General features: G+C 45.4%; 1 protein-coding gene across 3 annotated transcripts; it reads left to right on the top strand.

Annotated features, from left to right (window-relative positions):
- Positions 1-1568: 1568 nt before the first annotated feature.
- Positions 1569-19313, top strand: ZNF436 (zinc finger protein 436). Of its 3 annotated transcripts, XM_031962626.1 has the most exons (5): positions 1830-1870; positions 3922-4078; positions 4899-4982; positions 8609-8735; positions 11383-15988. In XM_031962626.1, the coding sequence occupies exons 3-5, from the start codon at positions 4950-4952 to the stop codon at positions 12630-12632; spliced, it is 1410 nt and encodes a 469-aa protein (XP_031818486.1). In that variant the 5' UTR covers positions 1830-1870; positions 3922-4078; positions 4899-4949; the 3' UTR covers positions 12633-15988. The 3 variants fall into 3 exon arrangements, with proteins under 3 accessions (XP_031818487.1, XP_031818485.1, XP_031818486.1); XM_031962627.1 differs by lacking the exons at positions 3922-4078; positions 11383-15988 and adding an exon at positions 18128-19313 and having other exon boundaries at positions 1569-1870; XM_031962625.1 differs by lacking the exon at positions 3922-4078 and having other exon boundaries at positions 1582-1870.
- The last annotated feature ends 224 nt before the right edge of the window (positions 19314-19537 follow it).

A 19537-nucleotide genomic window follows, 5' to 3' on the forward strand; every position in this document is an offset into this window, starting at 1 on the left:
TCAGTGGTACAGTGTCCAAGACGTTGCAAAGGTGCAATCAGCAGGTCTTGGCAACAGGAGCTGGGGTGGTGAGAGGGAAGAGTCCTGGATGACTCCTCAACTGCAAATCTGGGAAACAGAGTAGGTTGGTGGTGCCCTCAGTAGTTATAGGGAACCCAGAAAGAGAGGAGGACTTGGGGGAGAAAAGAATTAGTTCAATTTTGGATATGTTGAGTTTAAAAGGTGTAAGGGATATCCCACTAGGAAGCTGAGATGTGTGCCTGGAAAGTCAGCAGGGAGGGTGGAAGCAGATAGGGAGGTATGAAGGGGGGTCTAAGAGCAAGGAAGGGTGAAGCAGGACCAGTGGAGAAGGTCCTGCAATAATTCAAGTAATGGGTGTTTAAAATGGTGACAGAGTAGAGAAAGGGAAATACATTGTCAGAGATATGAGATATTCTAATGTGTTATGTTCTAAGGCTTTTCTCAGCTCTGAGATTCTGGGTTCTTAGGTTGCTTCTAGCTCTAATGTTAATAATAGCAGACATTTGTGAATTGGCCTAAGATTTCTAAAACAGGTTATAAACATTATTTCAGTTGATTCTCACAAAAACCTACCAGGGAAGACATAATATTTTTATACTCATTTCACACATGAGAAAAATGAAGCTCAATGTCTTGCCTATGAGCATTGTGAAATGATGTCAGAGATGGACTTTGAGCCCATGTTCTTGTCATCTCAGTGTCCTTTGGACCTTTCTATCATATTATCCTATATTTTGTGTTATCTGGGTTAAGGTCCCAATGATAACATGTTATGTTCTAACTTCCCCTTTAACTCTGGGGTTGTGTGTATGGTAGGGTCCTTCCAGCCCCTACTTTGTTTTCAGTTTGTCAAGTCACTTTCCCTCTCTAAGCCTTGAGGAGATTGGATTAGAGGGCCAACATTTCAGATTTTATAACAAAGAGCACAAAAGGGGGAAAGAGTCTAACAACTAAAAATAACCATTAGCTTTAAGGTTTGCAAAGTGCTTTATATATATGATCTCCTTCAAAAACCCTGTGAGGTGAGTGCTATTATCCTCATTTTACAGATGAGGAAACTGAGGCTGAGAGGTTGAGTGACTGGGTCACCCAGCTACTAAATTTCTAAGGCTGACTTTGAACTGGCTGTGGGGGGGTTCTTTCTGATTCTGGGCCTGGCGTTCTCTCCACTGTCCCACCTAGTATGGTCAGCAAATCTGGGCCTTAACTACATTACTGTTACTAACCAGTTGTGTAACCTAGAGGAAAATCTCTTTTCTGGCTTTGGTTCCTCTATAAAACTAAGAGACTGGACTAGGTGCTAAGGGCAGCCAGAAATGTTGAGCCCTGAGAATAAGGACACTAATACCAGCCTGGCCTCAAGGCAGATTTCCAAAAGAAAAAAAAAATGAAGTTACTAAATTGATCAGAGTGTCTGCAAACAAAAGAAAACCCCTTTTTCCCAGCTCAGAGACGTCCCCTGTACAGTTAGAAACAATAGGCATCCGGGCACCTAGCCAAGGCTCTGGAGATATTTATAACATGGAGAGGGTGGGAGTCCCTAATAAGCTGGTGTGTGCCTTTTCCCACCTCTTCCCTCTCTCCCACCCTGGCTGCAGGCCTGAGTGGTTCCCCAGCCAGGAGGCCAGGCTGACTTGTGCTGGGCCTGGCTCCTCCTCAGCTGCTCAGAGGGAAGGCCTTGTTGGAGCCCCTGGTCAGGGGAAGGACAGCTGCAAGGAGCCAAGGTGGTGGAATTCCTGGGCGGCTCCCCTTTCCCCTCGAGCTGATGCAATCTCTGGGTTCTGTCAGGCTTGGAAGCTGCAATCTGGTGGACCGAGTCGCTCCCGGCCTCTGCTCCTGGGCCAAGGAGGTAAGTGGTCCGTTCCCAGCCTGAGTTCCTGGCCCTTAAAGGGGTTCCTCCGGGGCAATAGGGATGTTGAGAGGTGCCAGCCCCTTGGAGCTCTGCTCTGAGGCTTGCTGCGGACCATCCCCTTCCCTCTGCTCCCTTAACTGGAAGGCCCCTCTCCTCCCTCCCCTTCTGTGGGTCTCCTCTGTGCTCTGCTTTAAAAGGGGCTTAGTCCCTCTTTCCCTTGTTCCCTTCGTCCTGTTCTCACCTCCTTTCCCCTCCCTACCCACCTTCCCTAGGATTCTTTCTCCCCCTTCCCCCCATAGGGCTGTCCCTGCCTGGGATTCCCTTTCTTCCCAATCCCCTTTCTCTCTGAAGGGTTCTCCCTGCCCATCCACTCCACACTCCTTTCTGTGGAGATCTCTCCCATTCTCCCCAGTCTACGGGACTGGCCCCATCCCAGCTCTGCAGCCCCCTCTCTTCCCTTTCCCCGCCCCTCCACAGGACTCTCTCCCTACTCCTCTGCCAGCTTTTCTCTTCCCCCATTCTCAGACTCTTTCACTCGAGAACTTGAAGATTGAGAGATCTTTCCGGAGTAGTCAGGAAAGGCTCCATGGAGGAAGTGGGATCTGTTAGGCTTTGAAGGAAAGGCAGAACTGGGGAGGGGAAGCAGCATGAAACAAATGGGGCGGGGGCAATCTGAGAAAGGGGATTGTTCAGGGTGGCTGGGATTCAGAAAATGTGAAGGGGAAAGTATGAGATAAGGCTCAAAAGGTAGGTTGGAGCAAGATTGGGAAGTACTTTGAATGTCACCCAGAAATACACATTTTATTTTTTGGTAAGTTAATGAGACACATAAATGGAAGATTATTTGGAAATTAAAACTTGGGGAGTTTGGATTGGAAATGGGAGAGATGAAAGATGAGACCAATTAGGAGACCTAATAATTTACTGGAGAAAAGATGGGGGCAGGGACCGGAGGGGAAAGGAGGGATCAGAGACAGGAGACCAGGGCAAAAAGGACATTATTGGGCGACTGATTGGATGTGAGGGGCAAAGGAATCAGAGATGACTTAGAAATGACAAGTCTGGGCCACTGGGGGGGGGCAGCAGGTCTCAGCGACAGAGAGGGTCTAAATGGGAGGTCAGGCCACAGAGGGGGTGTGCAAAGTTCAGAGTGGGGAACCTCAGCAGGGTCTAGGAGGGCTTCCTCACTTTATATTTTAAAAAACAGAGACCCAGAGAGATGGACTAAGAAAGAAACCAAAAGCAGCCCAGTGACCCCAGAGCAGGGAAAGACTGGGTTTGACTTTGAGGTGCTGGAGAGAGAACTAACTCATGGTTCTTTGTCGCTTTGTCTCTTTGCCCATCTGTCTCTCTCTCTTTCCTTCCCTTCATCTGTCTGTCTCTTTCTCTGGGAATCTCCATCTCCTCTCTTTCTCTCTGTGTCTCCATCTATCTTTCCATCTTCTTTTCCTTATGTGTGTGTGTGGGGGGGGGGCCTTCATCTGTCTCCCTTCCCCTTCTCTATCTTCTTTTCTTTTCTTTCCTGTTTCCATCTTATTTATGCCTATTTCCTTCCCTTGTTTTTTTGATACGTCCTTTGTCTCCATTGCTTTCTCCGTCCTTTTTTCTTTCCCATCTCCTTTTTGCTTTCCATGCTGTGTCTTTTCCATTTATCTCGCCATCCTTTTTTCCCTATGCTCCTAGGTCTTATTTTTATTTGTTTTTCCTTTCTTTTCCTTCCCTCCTGTTCTTTCCTCTGTCCTTTTATCACTGCCCGTCTTGTTTTCCCTTCTTTGTTTCTTGTCGTGCTCCCGTGTCTTGCAGGTTTCTCTTTTTTATCTTCTCTTCCTTCCTGTTTTTTGGTTCTTTTATTCTTTTTTGTTTATCCTTTTTGCCTCTCTTCCCTCTTTCCCCTCCACCTCTTGTCTGTTTTATTTCTGTGTTGGTTTTCCTCCATTTCTCCCTTCCTCCTCCATCTCTGTCTGTTTCGCCATTTCTGAGTCTCCCTCACTCTCTCATCTCTCTCCGTCCCTTTTCTCTCCGCCTCCCTTTTCTTGCCCCGCCCCCAGCCCCGCCCCACCACCGCCCTCCCCCGGCCACCGAGAAGATTTAAGGCTCCGGGCAGGCTAAGGCTTTCTCTACACTGACTTGGGGCACTCGGGCTATTATTGTGCGGCCCCACCACTCCCCGAGGCCTCTCCCTTCCGCCGGGCTCCGCCTCCTCAGGTCAGTTGCCCTCCCCGGCACGCCCCCGGCGCTCAATCTCCGGCTTGACAGCGAAGCGGGACCTCGGGTTGTAGTCGGGGGGGGGGGAGAAGGGACCGCGTAACGGGGCGGGCTTCCCAAGCGGCCTCGGGCTTGGCGGAGCGGGTGAGTGGGCGTTGGCCCTGGTAGCTGTCCCTCTTTCCTGCGGCCCCCCCGGGCCGGTGTCTGAGAGACGGGCTGACTTGGGTAAAGAAGGGTGCCCGCCATAGTGCTGTAGGCACATACCTGGGGCGGCTAAGCCGGGCAAAACGAGAGGAAAGCCTCGGCGCCTTGGGGCATCCAAGAGTTGAAGCATCTGAAATTAGAAACTCTCCAGCTAGAACCCATCCTTTAGGGACGCTCGGCCTCAAGTCGGCCTCGGCTTATCGTCGAACTACCGTTCCCGGCGGGCCCCGGGACTCGGCGCAGGCGCAGGTTTCTTTTTAGCCCCTCTGGCCGAGGGGGGGGAGGTGAAAAAGACCTTTGATCCAGGCTATGATTGGTCAAGGTTTCCTGAGTCTCGGTCTATGATTAGCTGGATTTGGAAGCCGGAAGGGGCCGAGCCGTAGGGGACGGCGGCCGGGCGGAGGCTTTGGGAGCTGCTAGGGCGGGGACTACTTTTGGAGACTGCGCTCGGTCGGGCCCCCGGCTTCCTCCCCGAGGGACAGCCTCGGACTGTCCAGGCGCCCGGGGCGGGCCATTGGCTTCCTCCGGGGATGTTTGGGCTCCCCCCCCCGCCGGCCCCACCCCAGGGAGGGGCGGGGCCGCTTTTTCCGTACCCAGCGTCCCTTGTCTCTCCTAGACCGCTGCCTGTGTCTGCCTGCTCGGAGCGCCCCGAGCCCGAGCCGCCGCCATGGCGGCCACCCTCCTCATGGCTGGCTCCCAGGTAAGCGGCGAGGGGACGACTCCGAGCCCGGTCAGACCCGGAGGCCCAACGGGGTGGGCCCCGAATCGGGGGCCCGTGGGGGGAAGGGGAGGGGCCGGGGGGCCGGCGGGGGAGGGGGTGTGGTTCCCAGAACCCGGGAGGGTCAAACCGGGAGGCTAGAACCCGGGAGGTCAGGGGGGGCCCTTAGAACCCGGATTCAGATGGGAACACTTAGAACCGGATGTCAGGCCAGGAGGGCCCTTAGAACCCGGATTCAGAGCCGGGAGGGCCCTTAGAACCCGGATGAGGCTGGGAGGGCCCAGCCCGGAGGTAGAGCCGGGAGGGCCCTTAGAACCCAGGATGTAGAGCTGGGAGGGCCCTAGAACCGGGATGTCAGGCGGAGGGCCCTTAGAACCCAGGAGGTCAGAGCCGGGGGACCCGAACCCAGGATGTCAGGCTGGGAGGGCCCTTGAACCGGATGTCAGAGGTGGGAGACATTAGAACCCGGGATGTCAGGCGGGGGGCCCTGCCGGGATGTCAGGGGGGGACATTAGAACCGGGATGTCAGGCTGGGGAGAGCCCTTAGAACCCGGGATGTCAGGGTGGGAGCACTTAGAAACCCGGACCAGAGCCAGGGGGAACCCGGATGTCGAGGTGGGAGACACTTAGAACCCGGATGTCAGAGCCGGGGAGGGCCCAAGAACCCGGGATGTCAGAGGTGGGAGACACTTAGAACCCGGGGATGTCAGGCGGGAGGGCCCCTTGGGAACCCGGGATGTCAGAGTGGGAGGGCCCCTTAGGGGGAGGTCAGAGTGGGGGGCCCTTGAACCCGGGATTGAGGTGGGAGCACTTAGAACCCGGAAATGGAGCTGGGAGGGCCCTTTAAACCCGGGATTGGGAGGTGGGAGGGCCCTTAGAACCTGGGATGTCAGAGCTGGGAGGGCCCTTAGAACCCGGGAGGTCAGAGCCGGGAGGGCCCTTAGAACCCGGGATGTCAGAGGTGGGAGACACTTAGAACCCGGGATGTCAGAGCCAGGAGGGCCCTTAGAACCCGGGATGTCAGAGCCGGGAGGGCCCTTAGAACCCGGGAGTGGGTGGGGAACACAGAACCCGGGATGCCCAGGAGCCAGGGAGGGGCCCTAGAACCCCGGGATGTCAGGCGGGGGCCAGAACCCTTTCAGAGCTGGGAGGGCCCAGAACCCAGGATCAGAGCCGGGAGGGCCCCCAGACCCAGGATGTCAGAGCTGGGAGGGCCCGAACCGGATGTCAGGCTGGGAGGGCCTTAGAACCCAGGAGGTCAGGCCGGAGGGCCCTTAGAACCCAGGGATGTCAGGCCGGAGGGGGAGGGAGGCCGGAGGACCCTTAGAACCCGGATCAGAGCTGGGAGGGCCCAGAACCGGAGTCAGAGGTGGAGGGCCCTGAAGGAGGTCAGAGCTGGGAGGGGCCCCGCCCGGGATTCAGAGCTGGGAGGTTCCTTGAACCCGGGATGTCAGAGGGGGAGACACTTAGAAAGGATGTCAGGGGCTGGGAGGGGCCTGAGCCCGGATGTAGAGGTGGGAGGGCCCTGAACCCGGAGGTAGGGGAGGGCCTTAGGATGTCAGGCTGGGAGGTTCTGGGAACCCAGGATTCAAGGCGGAGGGGCCCAAACCCGGGATGTGAGGTGGGAGACACTTAGAACCCGGATTCAGGGGTGGGAGGGCCCCTAGAACCCGGGATTCAGAGGGGGAAACATAGAACCCAGGATTCGGGCTGGGAGGCCCAAAGGGATTCAGAGGTGGAGGGGCCTTAGCCAGGAGTCAGAGCCGGGGGCCCCAGAACCCGGGATGTAGGCCGGAGGGCCTTAAACCCGGTGTGAGGGTGGGGAGGGGCCGAACCAGGGGTCAGGGGAGGTCCCTTAGAACCCAGGAGTCAGAGCCGGGAGGGCCCAAGAACCCAGGATGTCAAAGGAAGAGGACCCTTAGAACACAGTGTCAGAGCTGCGAGAAATATTAAAATAGGAAATGTAAGAGCACAAAGAAAGCAGATCTGGAAAGGCCTTTAGAACTTACTACAACTTGGAGGGACTTTTCACCTTAAGTTGTCCCTTCATTCTTCTGAAAGGGCTTCTTTGGGCCCCAGAATGTCAGGGCTAGACTGAGCTATTCGATTTAGGCATGTTATTTGTCCTTCGTTCTCAAAGGGACCACTTGAGATGAAAAACAAGGTTGGTTTAATGGAGAAGTGTGCAGGGTATCTGCCTACTTCCCCGAACCATCTGGGAAGTGGCCAGATGGTCAGGGCGGTTAAATCCCTTTCAACCGCTTTTAATCCAAGATCTTCAACTAGTCTCAGTTTGACTGAGGCCACACCTATTCAGTGATTAAGGCTAGGTAAGATCTGAGGCAAAGAATCTCTTTCACTAAGTAGGGCAAATTTTGAATATTGGCCCAGCAAAGTAATGTGCCTGTCTGTAATTCACCAGCCTAGCCAAGAATTTGAGACTTTTCACCACAAGTTTGGTGACTGACTGATAGGAAGACAAAAACAGTCCTCTTCAAAGAGCTTCCAGTCTATTGGAAGTGTGTGTGCAAATTATGCACAAAATATAAATAAGTGCAAACTAATTTGGAGACAGAAGTAGCTGGGGGAAGCCAGGGGACGGTTCCACAGAAAATTGGCACCTATGCAGCTCATGAAACCAATCCTACTAAGGCTTGGAGAGGTCTGTATGTGTCAAAAAGCCTGGGTGGGATGGAGTGGGGTGGGGGGAATGATAACAAAAAATCAAAGTTCTTTTCATGTCATAGAAACAAGACTCCTTTTACACTATTCATTAAATATAGCAGCTACCCTAGTTCTCTAATAGATAAACCATTTTGATAGTTTTACAGTTTCTCTTTTTAATAGATCCTCTATTTCTGACCAAGAAGTGTATAGCAGAGAGGGGAAGAAGGAAGGAAAGACTAAACATCTTTCACTTATTTCTTGTATAAATAGCAAAAGTTATAAAATACATTAGTGCAAATTACCTCAACAGCTTTATGAACAAAGTGATATTAAGAATAAACCAAAAGCAAAGAATTAATCCTCATTAGATTTCTGTTTCTTAGAAAAAGCTGAATCAATCAAAGCAGATGTGTCATGTCTTGTTTTAAAATGGCAAACCCATCTCTGTTTGGCAAACATGCAAGCCCACCAAACCTACCAGTTTTCCAGCATCCATTGTCTTCTTGAGTCTCTGGCCCACTTCTGAGCTGGAAGCTGTCATAGCTCTCAGCATGTCCCCTGTAGCCAAATGGCCACAGCTGAGGAAACTATCTCAGCATGGGAAAGTGACTTGCTTATAGTGACTCAGCTGAAGCTAAAACCTACATTTTCTGCCTTCCCATGTCATGGTTCTTTCTCCCACATTAGGCTGTTTCCTTCCTTGTTCTGGATTTGTACCATTTTGTCCAGCAAGGGTATTCATTGATTGGTAAATCTCTAGGACATCGATTATCAACATCAGTGATGATTTCCTCGCAGGTTATTTCCAGCTTTACTTATATCCTTCTTCTTGGCTTTAGCTGTACTGTACATGTGTCCTTTCTCATTTTTGATTATTTTCTACATATAGCATGGTAGTGTCCTTCAGATAGCAGGTAACAGTAGGGTGTGTTTCATTTCAGGGGCCTATGACATTTGAAGATATGGCTATGTATCTCACTCGGGAAGAATGGAGGCCTCTGGACCCAACACAAAGGGACCTTTACCGGGATGTTATGCAGGAGAATTATGGAAATGTAGTTTCCTTAGGTAAGAATTCTGACTTGGTTCCATTTCCAGATTTGTAACTTAGATCTTTTGAGCTGCAAGGGACTCTGGAGCTCATCTAGTGACCCACCTTGGCGAGCACAACTGGGCTCTGCCCAGATTCTCTATTCCATATACTTCTTCACAGCTGACCTCATCTCCATTCTCAGTACTTGGCAAGTGTGTGGATGGTGGAGTTCCCTCTGGAACTTTGTCTCTTGTGGACTCACAAAGCTTTGAGAGTGCATATATCCAGCCTCACTTCAGCACAAGAGAAGGAACTGCTTCTGTAGATTCCCAAATTTATTTAGAGTTTTGTGCCATCATCAGTCCTTTCCTCTTCTCACAGGGTACTTTTTAAAAAAAATTTTAATAGCTTTTTATTTACAAGTTACATGGGTAATTTTACAGCATTGACAACTGCCAACCTTTTGTTCCAATTTTTCCCCTTTCCCCCTCTCCCCTCCCCTAGATGTCAGGGTGACCAATACATGTTAAATATATTAAAGTATAAATTAAATACAAAATAAGTATACATGTCCAAACCGTTATTTTGCTGTACAAAAAGAATCATACTCTGAAATATTGTACAATTAGCCTGTGAAGGAAATCAAAAAATGCAGGCAGGCAAAAATATAGGGATTGGGAATTCAATGTAATGGTTCTTAGTCATCTCCCAGAGTTCTTTCCCTGGGTGGAGCTGGTTCAGTTCATTACTGCTCCAGTAGAACTGATTTGGTTCATCTCATTGCTGAAGATGGCCAGGTCCATCAGAATTGATCATCATATAGTATTGTTGTTGAAGTATATAATGATCTCCTGGTCCTGCTCATTTCACTTGGCATCAGTTCGTGTAAGTCTCTCCAGACCTTTCTGAAATCATCCCTCACAGGGTTCTTTTACAGACTGAAGACCAACTATATCCCTAATAGTTTGAATGAATGTAGCACTTTAAAGTTTTCATAATGTTTTCTTTTTTCTTTGTTCTTGTTATTACAAGTGAGCTTGTCCCCATTTATATATGTGGATACTAAGAATCTGAGGAAAAGTGACTTGTCCAAGGTCCCACAGCTAGTAAACAATTTGTTAATGCCAAAACATGAATCTCAGTTTTCTGACTCCAAATCACAGGCTCTTTCCATAATAGTAGAATGTTTCAGAGTTTGTTTTACATAGTAATGAGGACCACAGTATAAAATATTATAGCAAATGGTGTCCCTTTTTTTTATACTAGAATGTAAATATCTTTTTCTATAAGGAAACCTGTGGTCAGAATCATGTCACTAAGGTATAAATCTAGGATTCATAACATTCATTTTCTCCTTGCTTCTGTTCCAAGAATTCAGAATGGCCCCAGTACACTTCCTATTAGAGCATCTCCAAGAGTGGAAACTTATAGAATCTTTTATTTATAAGCAGAGGCAGGGAAGGGATAGGAAAGATTCTTCAGTGGAATCCTGGACTAAACTACTTGAGAAAGAGGATATGTGGAATGTGAAGTTCACTGAGTTATTTGTTTCATGGGATTTCTACATATGGAAAGTACCTTTTTTTACCTTGGATGCTTAAGTTATGGCTTTTTGGTAGTCATATGTTCTGTAAATCACTCCCTCATAAAATCATTCATGATTAAATGGAGACAGGCTCATCAACTCTTAGGGATCTAAAGGCCTTTAGAGATCATTTGGTCCAATCTTTTCCTTTTTACAGATGAGAATATTGAGGCCTGAGAAAGGGAAAATTATTTAATTGAGGTTGCAAAGAGTCATCAAGAGTGTTGACTGGAAAACAGATTTCCTAGCTCCTTAGTTTATCAATCCTTTCACTATATTATGCTCTTCCCCAATGATAATAGTTGACATAGAGTATTAAACTTCTGTGTATATTGTTTCATTTGAGTCTCATAACAGCTCTATGAGGAAAGTACAAGTATTTCTTCTACTTTATAAATGCATAAGTTGAGTCAGTGAGGTAGTGACTTCTCCAGAATCACACAAATTATGTCAGTAGTTTGATTTGAAATCCAGTGCCCAGTGCATTTTTCAATAGATCACTTGGTCTTCATGAAGACCTTTTAAGAGAGAGTGTGGAAAGATGTAACAGTAGAGATCCTTGGCCAGGTTTAGGAACAGATCAGATGGTTGATGTGAGAACAAGGAAAAGACCTAGTGCAGTCAGTCTCTTCAGACTCTAAGAGTGTCTTGGGATAGCAACTATGTATTTGGTATAATCTTTATGGCTGTTTGGCACTGAATAGGCCAATATTGTGAGAGATGCCATACTGTGTGTCTTCCCTGCCTTCCTCTTCTTTTCATAAACTTAATTTAAAAAACCAAAGAAACTGAGAAGGAATAGGGAATCTTTGATAGCTATTTTTCATGGTTTTAGCTTTGACTGACTTGTAAGAGAAGTTAACTGACAACAAAAAAAATATACTTTCTTCTTTGCCTGGCAAGTTCAACACATAATTAATCTTCCATATATATGTACTGATTGTGATGAAAATGGTATAGACCTCAAAACTTAAAATATATAAAACATTAACCATTATGTTTTGATTTCTAAGGATTTTATCTTTATTTTTCTTTAACTCTTTTCTTCCTTCCTAGCATGGAGCCTGTATGATATCTACATTTACCTTTTATTTTAGATTTTGATATCAGAAGTGAGAATGAAGCGAATCCAAAGGGGATATCTGAAGATATAGAATTTGGGGACATATCAGGAAGGCCAATTGAGAGTGTTCATCAGAATCCTGAATGCGAAGAAGGCTTTGAAAGTGGGGACAAGTCAGAAGGACAGTGGGGAGATTTAACTGGAGATGAATGGGTAAATTATCCTCTTCAACAAGTTACAGATCTCCTGGTCCACAAGGAAGTCCATGGAGATATAAGATTCCATATATGCTCTCAGTGTGGAAAGGCTTTCAATCAAATCTCAGACCTGAATCGACATCAGAGAACTCATACTGGAGAAAGACCCTATAAATGTTATGATTGTGGAAAGAGCTTTAGCCGAAGCTCCCATCTCATTCAGCATCAGAGAACCCACACTGGGGAGAAACCTTACGATTGCAGTGAATGTGGGAAAAGCTTTGGTCGAAGCTCACACCTCATTCAACATCAGACAATTCATACTGGAGAGAAACCCCACAAATGTAATGAATGTGGCAAAAGTTTCTGTCGGGTCTCACACCTTATTCAGCACCAGAGGACCCACAGTGGAGAGAAGCCTTATGAGTGTGAGGAATGTGGGAAAAGCTTCAGCCGAAGCTCTCACCTGGCTCAACACCAGAGGACACATACTGGTGAGAAACCCTATGAATGTAATGAATGTGGGAGAAGCTTCAGTGAAAGATCAGATCTTATCAAGCACTACAGAGTCCACACAGGAGAAAGACCCTACAAATGTGATGAGTGTGGAAAAAACTTTAGTCAGAATTCAGATCTCATTCGCCATCGCAGAGCCCATACAGGAGAGAAACCATATAGATGTAATGAATGTGGGGAAAATTTCAGCCGGATCTCACACTTGGTTCAACATCAGAGAACCCACACTGGTGAAAAGCCCTATGAATGCAATGAGTGTGGTAAAAGCTTTAGCCGGAGTTCTCATCTCATTACGCATCAGAAAATTCACACTGGAGAGAAGCCTTATGAATGTAATGAATGTTGGAGAAGCTTTGGTGAGAGATCAGATCTTATTAAACACCAGAGAACACATACTGGAGAAAAGCCCTATGAATGTGTGGAATGTGGAAAAGGTTTTACCCAGAGTTCAAACCTTATCACACATCAGCGAGTTCATACTGGAGAGAAACCATATGAATGCACCGAATGTGACAAAAGTTTCAGTCGGAGTTCAGCTCTTATTAAACATAAGAGAGTTCATACAGACTGAGTCCCTTACTTGAGATTACATGGGATTGAATTTGGCAAAGAACAAAAAATTTGAAAGTAGTGAGCTCCCTTTGAGTCAAGCTCCTTTCACTATATTGAATTTTCTAGTTGTGAGTCATAGTTTAAATTTCTAAGAAGATGAAGTCATTTGGAGTTCTGATCTAAGGCTTTGGAATCTTGATTTCTTCTTCCTTAGAAATAACCAATCATAATCCTTTTAAATTCAACATTAATGAATTGCTCAGTTAAAAGTACAAACCAAGTGACTGAAGATCTGCAATCCCAGGAAGAAACACTAGCCACCATGACTATTGGGACCAGGGACTGCAATGACAATGTTTCAGCAGCTCTTTGTCTCACTCCCCTGGCTCACATTTATACCCCAAGGAAAGCAGGGGATTGTAATAGGTGTTGAATTGCCTTAGAAGAAGGCGATCAGGAACTCTTCCCTGAATAACCATGCCTATTCAAGCTTTGTTAATTCAACATACTCATCCTCTCCTATCAAGGGCTTTGTTCTTGAGTTGCCCATATAGCCATACATAAGGAGTTTTTCTTCTGCTTTCCTGAGAGCAGGACTCTGCGCAATGGATGCAATCATTGCAGCATTTGTCCTTCCTGTTTTCATTTCTATTTATTCATTGTAATATTTTAATTTTTGTTAAAACACTTTTAAGGAAAAAAAGATCAAAAGGGAAAGTGAGCAATGGAGTTTGGGAAAGATGATCTCTTTCCTGCTCCCATTAAGTGACTCTGCCAAAATTTGCTCTGTGTTGTTATCATCATTAATCACAATTTGCTAATTATCTTTTGGGATGACTATAGGGTATAGTTATGGGGGGCATCATCTTCAAGGAAGACAGGGCAGTGGAATCTAACCACAGTCGCCGGTGAAAATGGACCCTTGAGGAAAAAGGAAGGAAGGTGTCTGCCTTCTCCTGTCAAGTACTGGTGTTTTGTGCTTTATCTCCTCCACCCTTTCAGATTCCTGACTGTTGATTGATCTAAGAAGTAAGGAGTCTGGATTCCCAATGTCCTCAGTACTAACTAGACCTTGAGAGGAATGGTTTCCAGTACTTCTTACATAAGGCCTTATAGGCATACCATCAACCATCTATGTGGGTATGGTTCTACAAGATAATTGAGACTGTCAGGATCACACAGTGTCAGCATGGTTTGAAACCAACATGCTTTCATGTGATGGATGTCTGAATTTAACCCACAGGGGTGAGAAATTTTATGAATTTTTTTTTTTTTAAACACTGGTGCCCTAGGACTCACTCTCATGGAAGAGGCTAGCATATACTTGTTTGTGTAGCTAGATTGTTGGGGGGATGACTACCTGAACAGATTGATACAGTACTGTAATTGAAAACAGGACAGGAAGCTGGACACATCGTTCTGGTAGAGAAGAACAGGTAAATCAAGGCAGGCCTTTTTTATCTGTTACTGTCTTAAATGAAAAGCAAATACACATGGATAGAAGAATTCTACAACAGGTGGTGTGAGTTCCCCTCTCTCTCAGGGTGAGATTTTAGAGCCATTCCTAAATCTCAGGCATGGCACTGGGGGAGAGGTAGGAACTGCAAAAAGGAAAGATTTGGATTCTTTTTCAGGAATCCCCCTGACTTTTTATTTTATGTTGTTCTGTGTTGTGACCGTTGTACTGTTTTTAAAACTTCTTTCTGTTCTATTTGGAGTATTCTAGGGGCAAATAGGCCCTTTGGAAATGAAATGCTCAACTGAATCATTGTAATGTTGAGCTTTAAGGGCCTGGGGATTCTGTTGCTTTCTATGAAACTTAACCTCCAGACCAAACCACAAGATCTACAGCCACATATATGACATGTTTCTTTAGCCTAGCTTCATTAAGCATAAGTTCCTAAAAGGTCAGGAATCCCATTTTATGGGTTGGTTTTGTTGTTTTGTTTTATTTTGTTTTGTTTTGTTTTCAAGAAACACCTAGGTTATTTGGGGTGCCACTCAAGTATTTTAATTACTCTGGGAGATCTCTGTTCTGACACTAAAGCTAATACATTTTGTCCCATATCAGTGTTCCTGATAATTGTAATGAAAATCAAGAGTTCTACCCCTCACCCTCGATCATTTTGGGGGTGGCCAGAATTTTCACTTCTACATCTTTCCCTCCTCCTCCTACTGCTGCTGCTGGCTTCTTGCTGGAGGTGAGGGGCTTGGAAGGCTCCAGTTATTTCCCATAGTTTGTGCATGCCTGCTGGTGAGGTTTTGGTTTGGGGGAAAGGGGTAGGGCAAAGGAATAAGAGGACAGGCCACTCAAACTCTGTCTCCTACCACACCTCCCTCTGCCAGGTGCTGCTCCCACCATTGTCGTCATCTGCTTTCTTGAGTAGAAGTTTTGCATTAAATTTCTTCTGTGGTGACTTCTGCATGCCCTGTGCCCCCCAAGCTCCTGACTGCCTCTGCCCACACTCTGAACACTTTGTGCCTGTTTTCTCTAGTTGTGGAGAATAAGTGAGCCAGTAAGTAGGGCAGTTTTTGCTTTTAAGGTATTGGTAAAAAGTTATCTTAGTGTTTATCTACATTTGTATTATTCTAACAATACTCTATAATGGAAAATATACTTTTTAAATGCAGAAGATGTTGAAAATCATTTTAGTAACTCAGCCCTGGTTAATATTATCTGCTTCAAATACATTAAAGCTCAGCATGAACACATCCTAGGAACTTCAAAGATTAGAGCTGGAAGAACCTTAGAAGCTGTAATCCAAACCCTTTATTCTACATATGAGGAAACAGGACTAAGAAGGTGAAATGATTTGTCCAAATTCACATAGCCAGTAAGTAGCCAAGTCCAGGATTTGGATTAAGGATCTTTGATCCTGCTCTTAATAATACACTAAGTGGTTGGCTGTTCTACAGAGGTGCAATAGGACACCAATTTTGTGGAGATTTCCAGAGGATACTATCTTTGGATGAATTACTTTTTAAACTTTGAAAACTTGCCTTTTCTCAGGCAGCTTGCAAAACCTGGTAAGATTTTTTGAAGACTGTGCTAGTGGCAAAATCAACTGGAAGAGTTGGGTATAGGAGATTCACCATTTTGGGGGTGGGGGGGTGGGAGGAATGATCAAATTTGCAAAAGAAAGGTATTCCTGTTTCAGGAAGATGCCTTGGAATACCAGCCTCCAGCACTAAAACCCAGGATGTATGCAAGTAGGACCCTTGAGCACTAAGACTGAGATGGTTCATGCAAGTGGGAAGGGCACTGTGCACACCCAGAGATATGCAGGCATAAGGTAATGCCCAATCCCAGCTGTGCAGCACCAGGGACTTGACATTTTCAAAGTATTTTTAAAAATTAAAATTGTCATATGAAACTTCCTGTTCTCTTGCCTTTTTTCCCCTCCCTTTTTGGTGTGGGTGGGAAACAAAAGATATATTCAACTCTCAGGTTGGTAGTGTGATTTGGCTCTTTGAAAAAAAGGCCTACGGAACACAGAACCTATCAATACCATGGGCTCATATAATCCAACTTTCTCATTTCGTCCATGCAGCAACGAAACCTATGGAAATGATGTGTCTGGGTTTAAATGTGATTCAAACACAGCTCCGCCCCGCCCCGCCCCATCTCCAAATACAGAGACCCAGAAAGGTGGCCATTTGTAGAATTTGTAGGCATAGACCTTCAAATCAAGGGGCCATCAAGGTTTTATTATGCTACAAAAGAGCAGGCTACATCCATAATAGTCTATAACAAGGAAAGGATGTTTTAGCAATTAAGGGAAAAGACAAGTTAGAGGAAGACACAAGCCAGAGGAAGATCCTATTAAATCATATCAAGTGGGAGATTATGGATAACCTGAAAAGGAATTAGGGTCCTAATATGCGTTAGCTATTAGCAGGGGGATTAACCCCTAAATGGAGTTAGCTTTATCCAGGGGAAAAGTCCTAAGGCAGAATATGCCATTGACTGCCCAGCTAGAAAGGAGTTAGCAACTTAGTAAGGTAAAGTCAAGTCCTTTTATAGGAGAAATATAACTGGGGGGTGGGAGTGGGGTGGTAAATTGACTTTCTGATTGGGTGTAGTAAGGGTGGAAGTTTCCAGTGATCTCCACCTGGGTTGGGACTCTAAACTAAAAGGCCCACGTAAGACTGAGGAGTTCTATCTCAAAGGCTCCCAACTTGCCTCAGGGAGTAGCCAGTAATTCAGGCTCTTTGCGAACACCTCTCTAGCTACCCAGGACCTCATCAGTTTCACCAAAACAAATTTGAAAATACTCCAATTTGTAAGTAGTAACCCCGTTTTGCACATGGAGAAAGAGACTGATTTGCCAACGTTTTACACTACTCATCACAAAACCCATCGGATCAAGACATTTGATTTCTTGGACTCAGTGCTCTCCATTACTGGACCCACTTCTTTCTCCAAAATGAAAAGCTTTGATTCTAGTGGGGTGAAAGTGGAGAGAGTCGGGAGAGGGGGAAATAGCTAATTAAAAGTCTGCAGTCAAAAGCCTATTTGATGTGTTAATTTTTGGTTGTTTGTAAATGTTGTTAGTTAGGAGCATTCAGTCTAATCCATTGGGCCATTAGAGACCCATTTACTGTTAGAGGAGTGGTAATTGGCTAATGATACCCTAGGCAGGAAAGGGGAAGTGTGGCTCTCAAAGAGTTTTTCGTAAAGCCTAGGGAGAAAGTGAGTTATTCTTATATTCCTAAAACACTTGGAGGAATATTCAGTTAACCTCTGCCACTGCATATAACACTCCTGCCATTCTCGGTGTTTTTGTTGTTGAAGGAAGGTTTCAAGGTCAAACCTGAGAAAGAAAACCAATAGAAATGATTTTACTCTAAACTGCAGAGCTGAAGAAACCTCAGGTTTCATTAAGTCAAATGCCTTCATTTTGCAAATAAGGAGATGAGGAGGGAAAGTAATTTGGCCAAAAGTCACATAGCTAGTAAATGGCAGCGCCAGAGGTTGAACCTGAATCTGACTCTTAAATTCCATAACAATCCCTCCCAGGCCAGCAGTTTCTCTGGTTAGTTTTATGTTTGTTTGTTTGTTTGTTTTGGGGGGAGATGCTAGAAATGGGGGCCTGATTCAGACTTGGGATTTTATCAATGTAGGGAAACTCCCAGTGAGGGAACTTCCTCTCAATGAAGATCAGTAACTTTTCTATAGTTAATAGTCATGTAGAGCTGCCATGGTCACTGACTTGTCCAGCGTCAGTCAGGAAACACTAAGTGTATTCTACAGGCCAGGCATTGTGCTAAGAACTAAGGCTCCTCAAGCCAGACTCTGTCAGTGACATGAACTTTCCTAATTTTTGCATGACATCACCTATATCAGGCTGCTTTATATGACCAAGGCATTATGAGGGCTTTAAAGTTGGTGCGGAATCTGAAGCTGAAAGGTCATATAGCTCAGGTATTCTAAGCATAGCCCAGTGTTCTATTCCCCATTTATTTACTTATCTAGTATCTCCCAGCAAACATCCCTCTATTATTTTTTCAAAGGTACCACGAAATAAGAACTCAAAAGGACCACTGGAGAAACTCCACACTACCCAACTAAGGTGTGGTAAGCATTTCAAAATTATTCAAATAAAGAACTTCACCCATGTATCTGCAGAAAGTTTTAGATGGATTGGCTGTTTAAATGCACTGCCTCACCAAACAAAGAACAACAACAAAATAAAAATAAACCATTGAAAATGTGTTTACTGCTGTAAAAATGACATTTATGCTTATATTAATAGACATTTACTTCTCTGAAATGAACTGGGTACCATGTTACATGTTGGGGGTGGAGGAAGGAGGGAAGTGACAGAAACATAAGGTGGACCCACAGAATCCCTTATTTTCTGGGAGTTTACTCATAGCCAGGAATGGGTGTGGATAGGACTCCCCCATTTCCCAAAGGTCTTCTGATTTCAAGGTTTGACTAGTGCTCTTTTTCCCAGTAGGATGGATTTCTGCAATATTTGGCTTTTGTTATATACTTACTGAAAATAAGATTTTAGGAATCCACTATGTTGGGTCACAGCAGGGATACCTAAAAAAATACAGCAGAAAATCTGTGGGTAACATATTTTCCAATCGCCAAGAAAATGACCTCTGAGAATCAATAATAATTCATAATTTCGATAATAGATTAAGTTCTATAAATCTTTTTTCCTCATAAAGAGCTTGTTTTTTCCCCCAGAAATATCACAATGAACATGGTTTTTTTTAAAGACCTCTCTGGCTTTACCATTCGATCAGCTGTTACTTCCCTCTGCTAACTGTGATAGCCTCGTCTTCACCTTCATCCTCCTTGGCCAAGGCCGCCTCTAACATCCCCAACTCCCCAGAGCCCTCTTTTAGTTGCTGCAACTCCATTTTCTCCTACTTGTCTAATGGCTCCTTTGATGGATTGTTGTCCACCCTCCCTCCCCATCTCCTCCCTGTGGAAGTGCCTCCAGGTTAGCCCTGGGCCCTCTCGGACTCCAGTCATCTGGTCTTTGAGAACTTTTTTTACCTCAAAGATTACCTCTACAGAAATTATTTCTAAATCTATACATCAGGTCCTACCCATTCTCCTAAATTCCCGTCTCAAACCTTTATTAATGTCTCACCATCCATATGAATGTTCCATCATTATCTCAAACTTTGGTTTTTTTGTTTGTTTGTTTGTTTGTTTTTTATTTAATAGCCTTTTATTTACAGGATATATGCATGGGTAACTTTACAGCATTAACAATTGCCAAACCTCTTGTTCCAATTTTTCACCTCTTACCCCCCCCACCCCCTCCCCTAGATGGCAGGATGACCAGTAGATGTTAAATATATTAAAATATAAATTTATCTCAAGCTTTGTTATGTAATACAAAACTCTATCTCTGCAGTGTTCCCCTTCCAGTCTCATCAAGAACTTCCCTGATGAAG

This window comes from Sarcophilus harrisii, chromosome 3 (assembly GCF_902635505.1).
Source record: "Sarcophilus harrisii chromosome 3, mSarHar1.11, whole genome shotgun sequence".
NCBI lineage: Eukaryota > Metazoa > Chordata > Mammalia > Dasyuromorphia > Dasyuridae > Sarcophilus > Sarcophilus harrisii.

Excerpts from the sequence above, each read along its gene's own strand:
- ZNF436 (XM_031962625.1), top strand. The coding sequence starts at position 1,787 with ATGCAATCTCTGGGTTCTGTCAGGCTTGGAAGCTGCAATCTGGTGGAC. Across the intron at positions 1,871-4,898 it reads TCTGCTCCTGGGCCAAGGAG|ACCGCTGCCTGTGTCTGCCT; the intron begins GTAAGTGGTCCG and ends TGTCTCTCCTAG. Across the intron at positions 4,983-8,608 it reads TCCTCATGGCTGGCTCCCAG|GGGCCTATGACATTTGAAGA; the intron begins GTAAGCGGCGAG and ends GTTTCATTTCAG.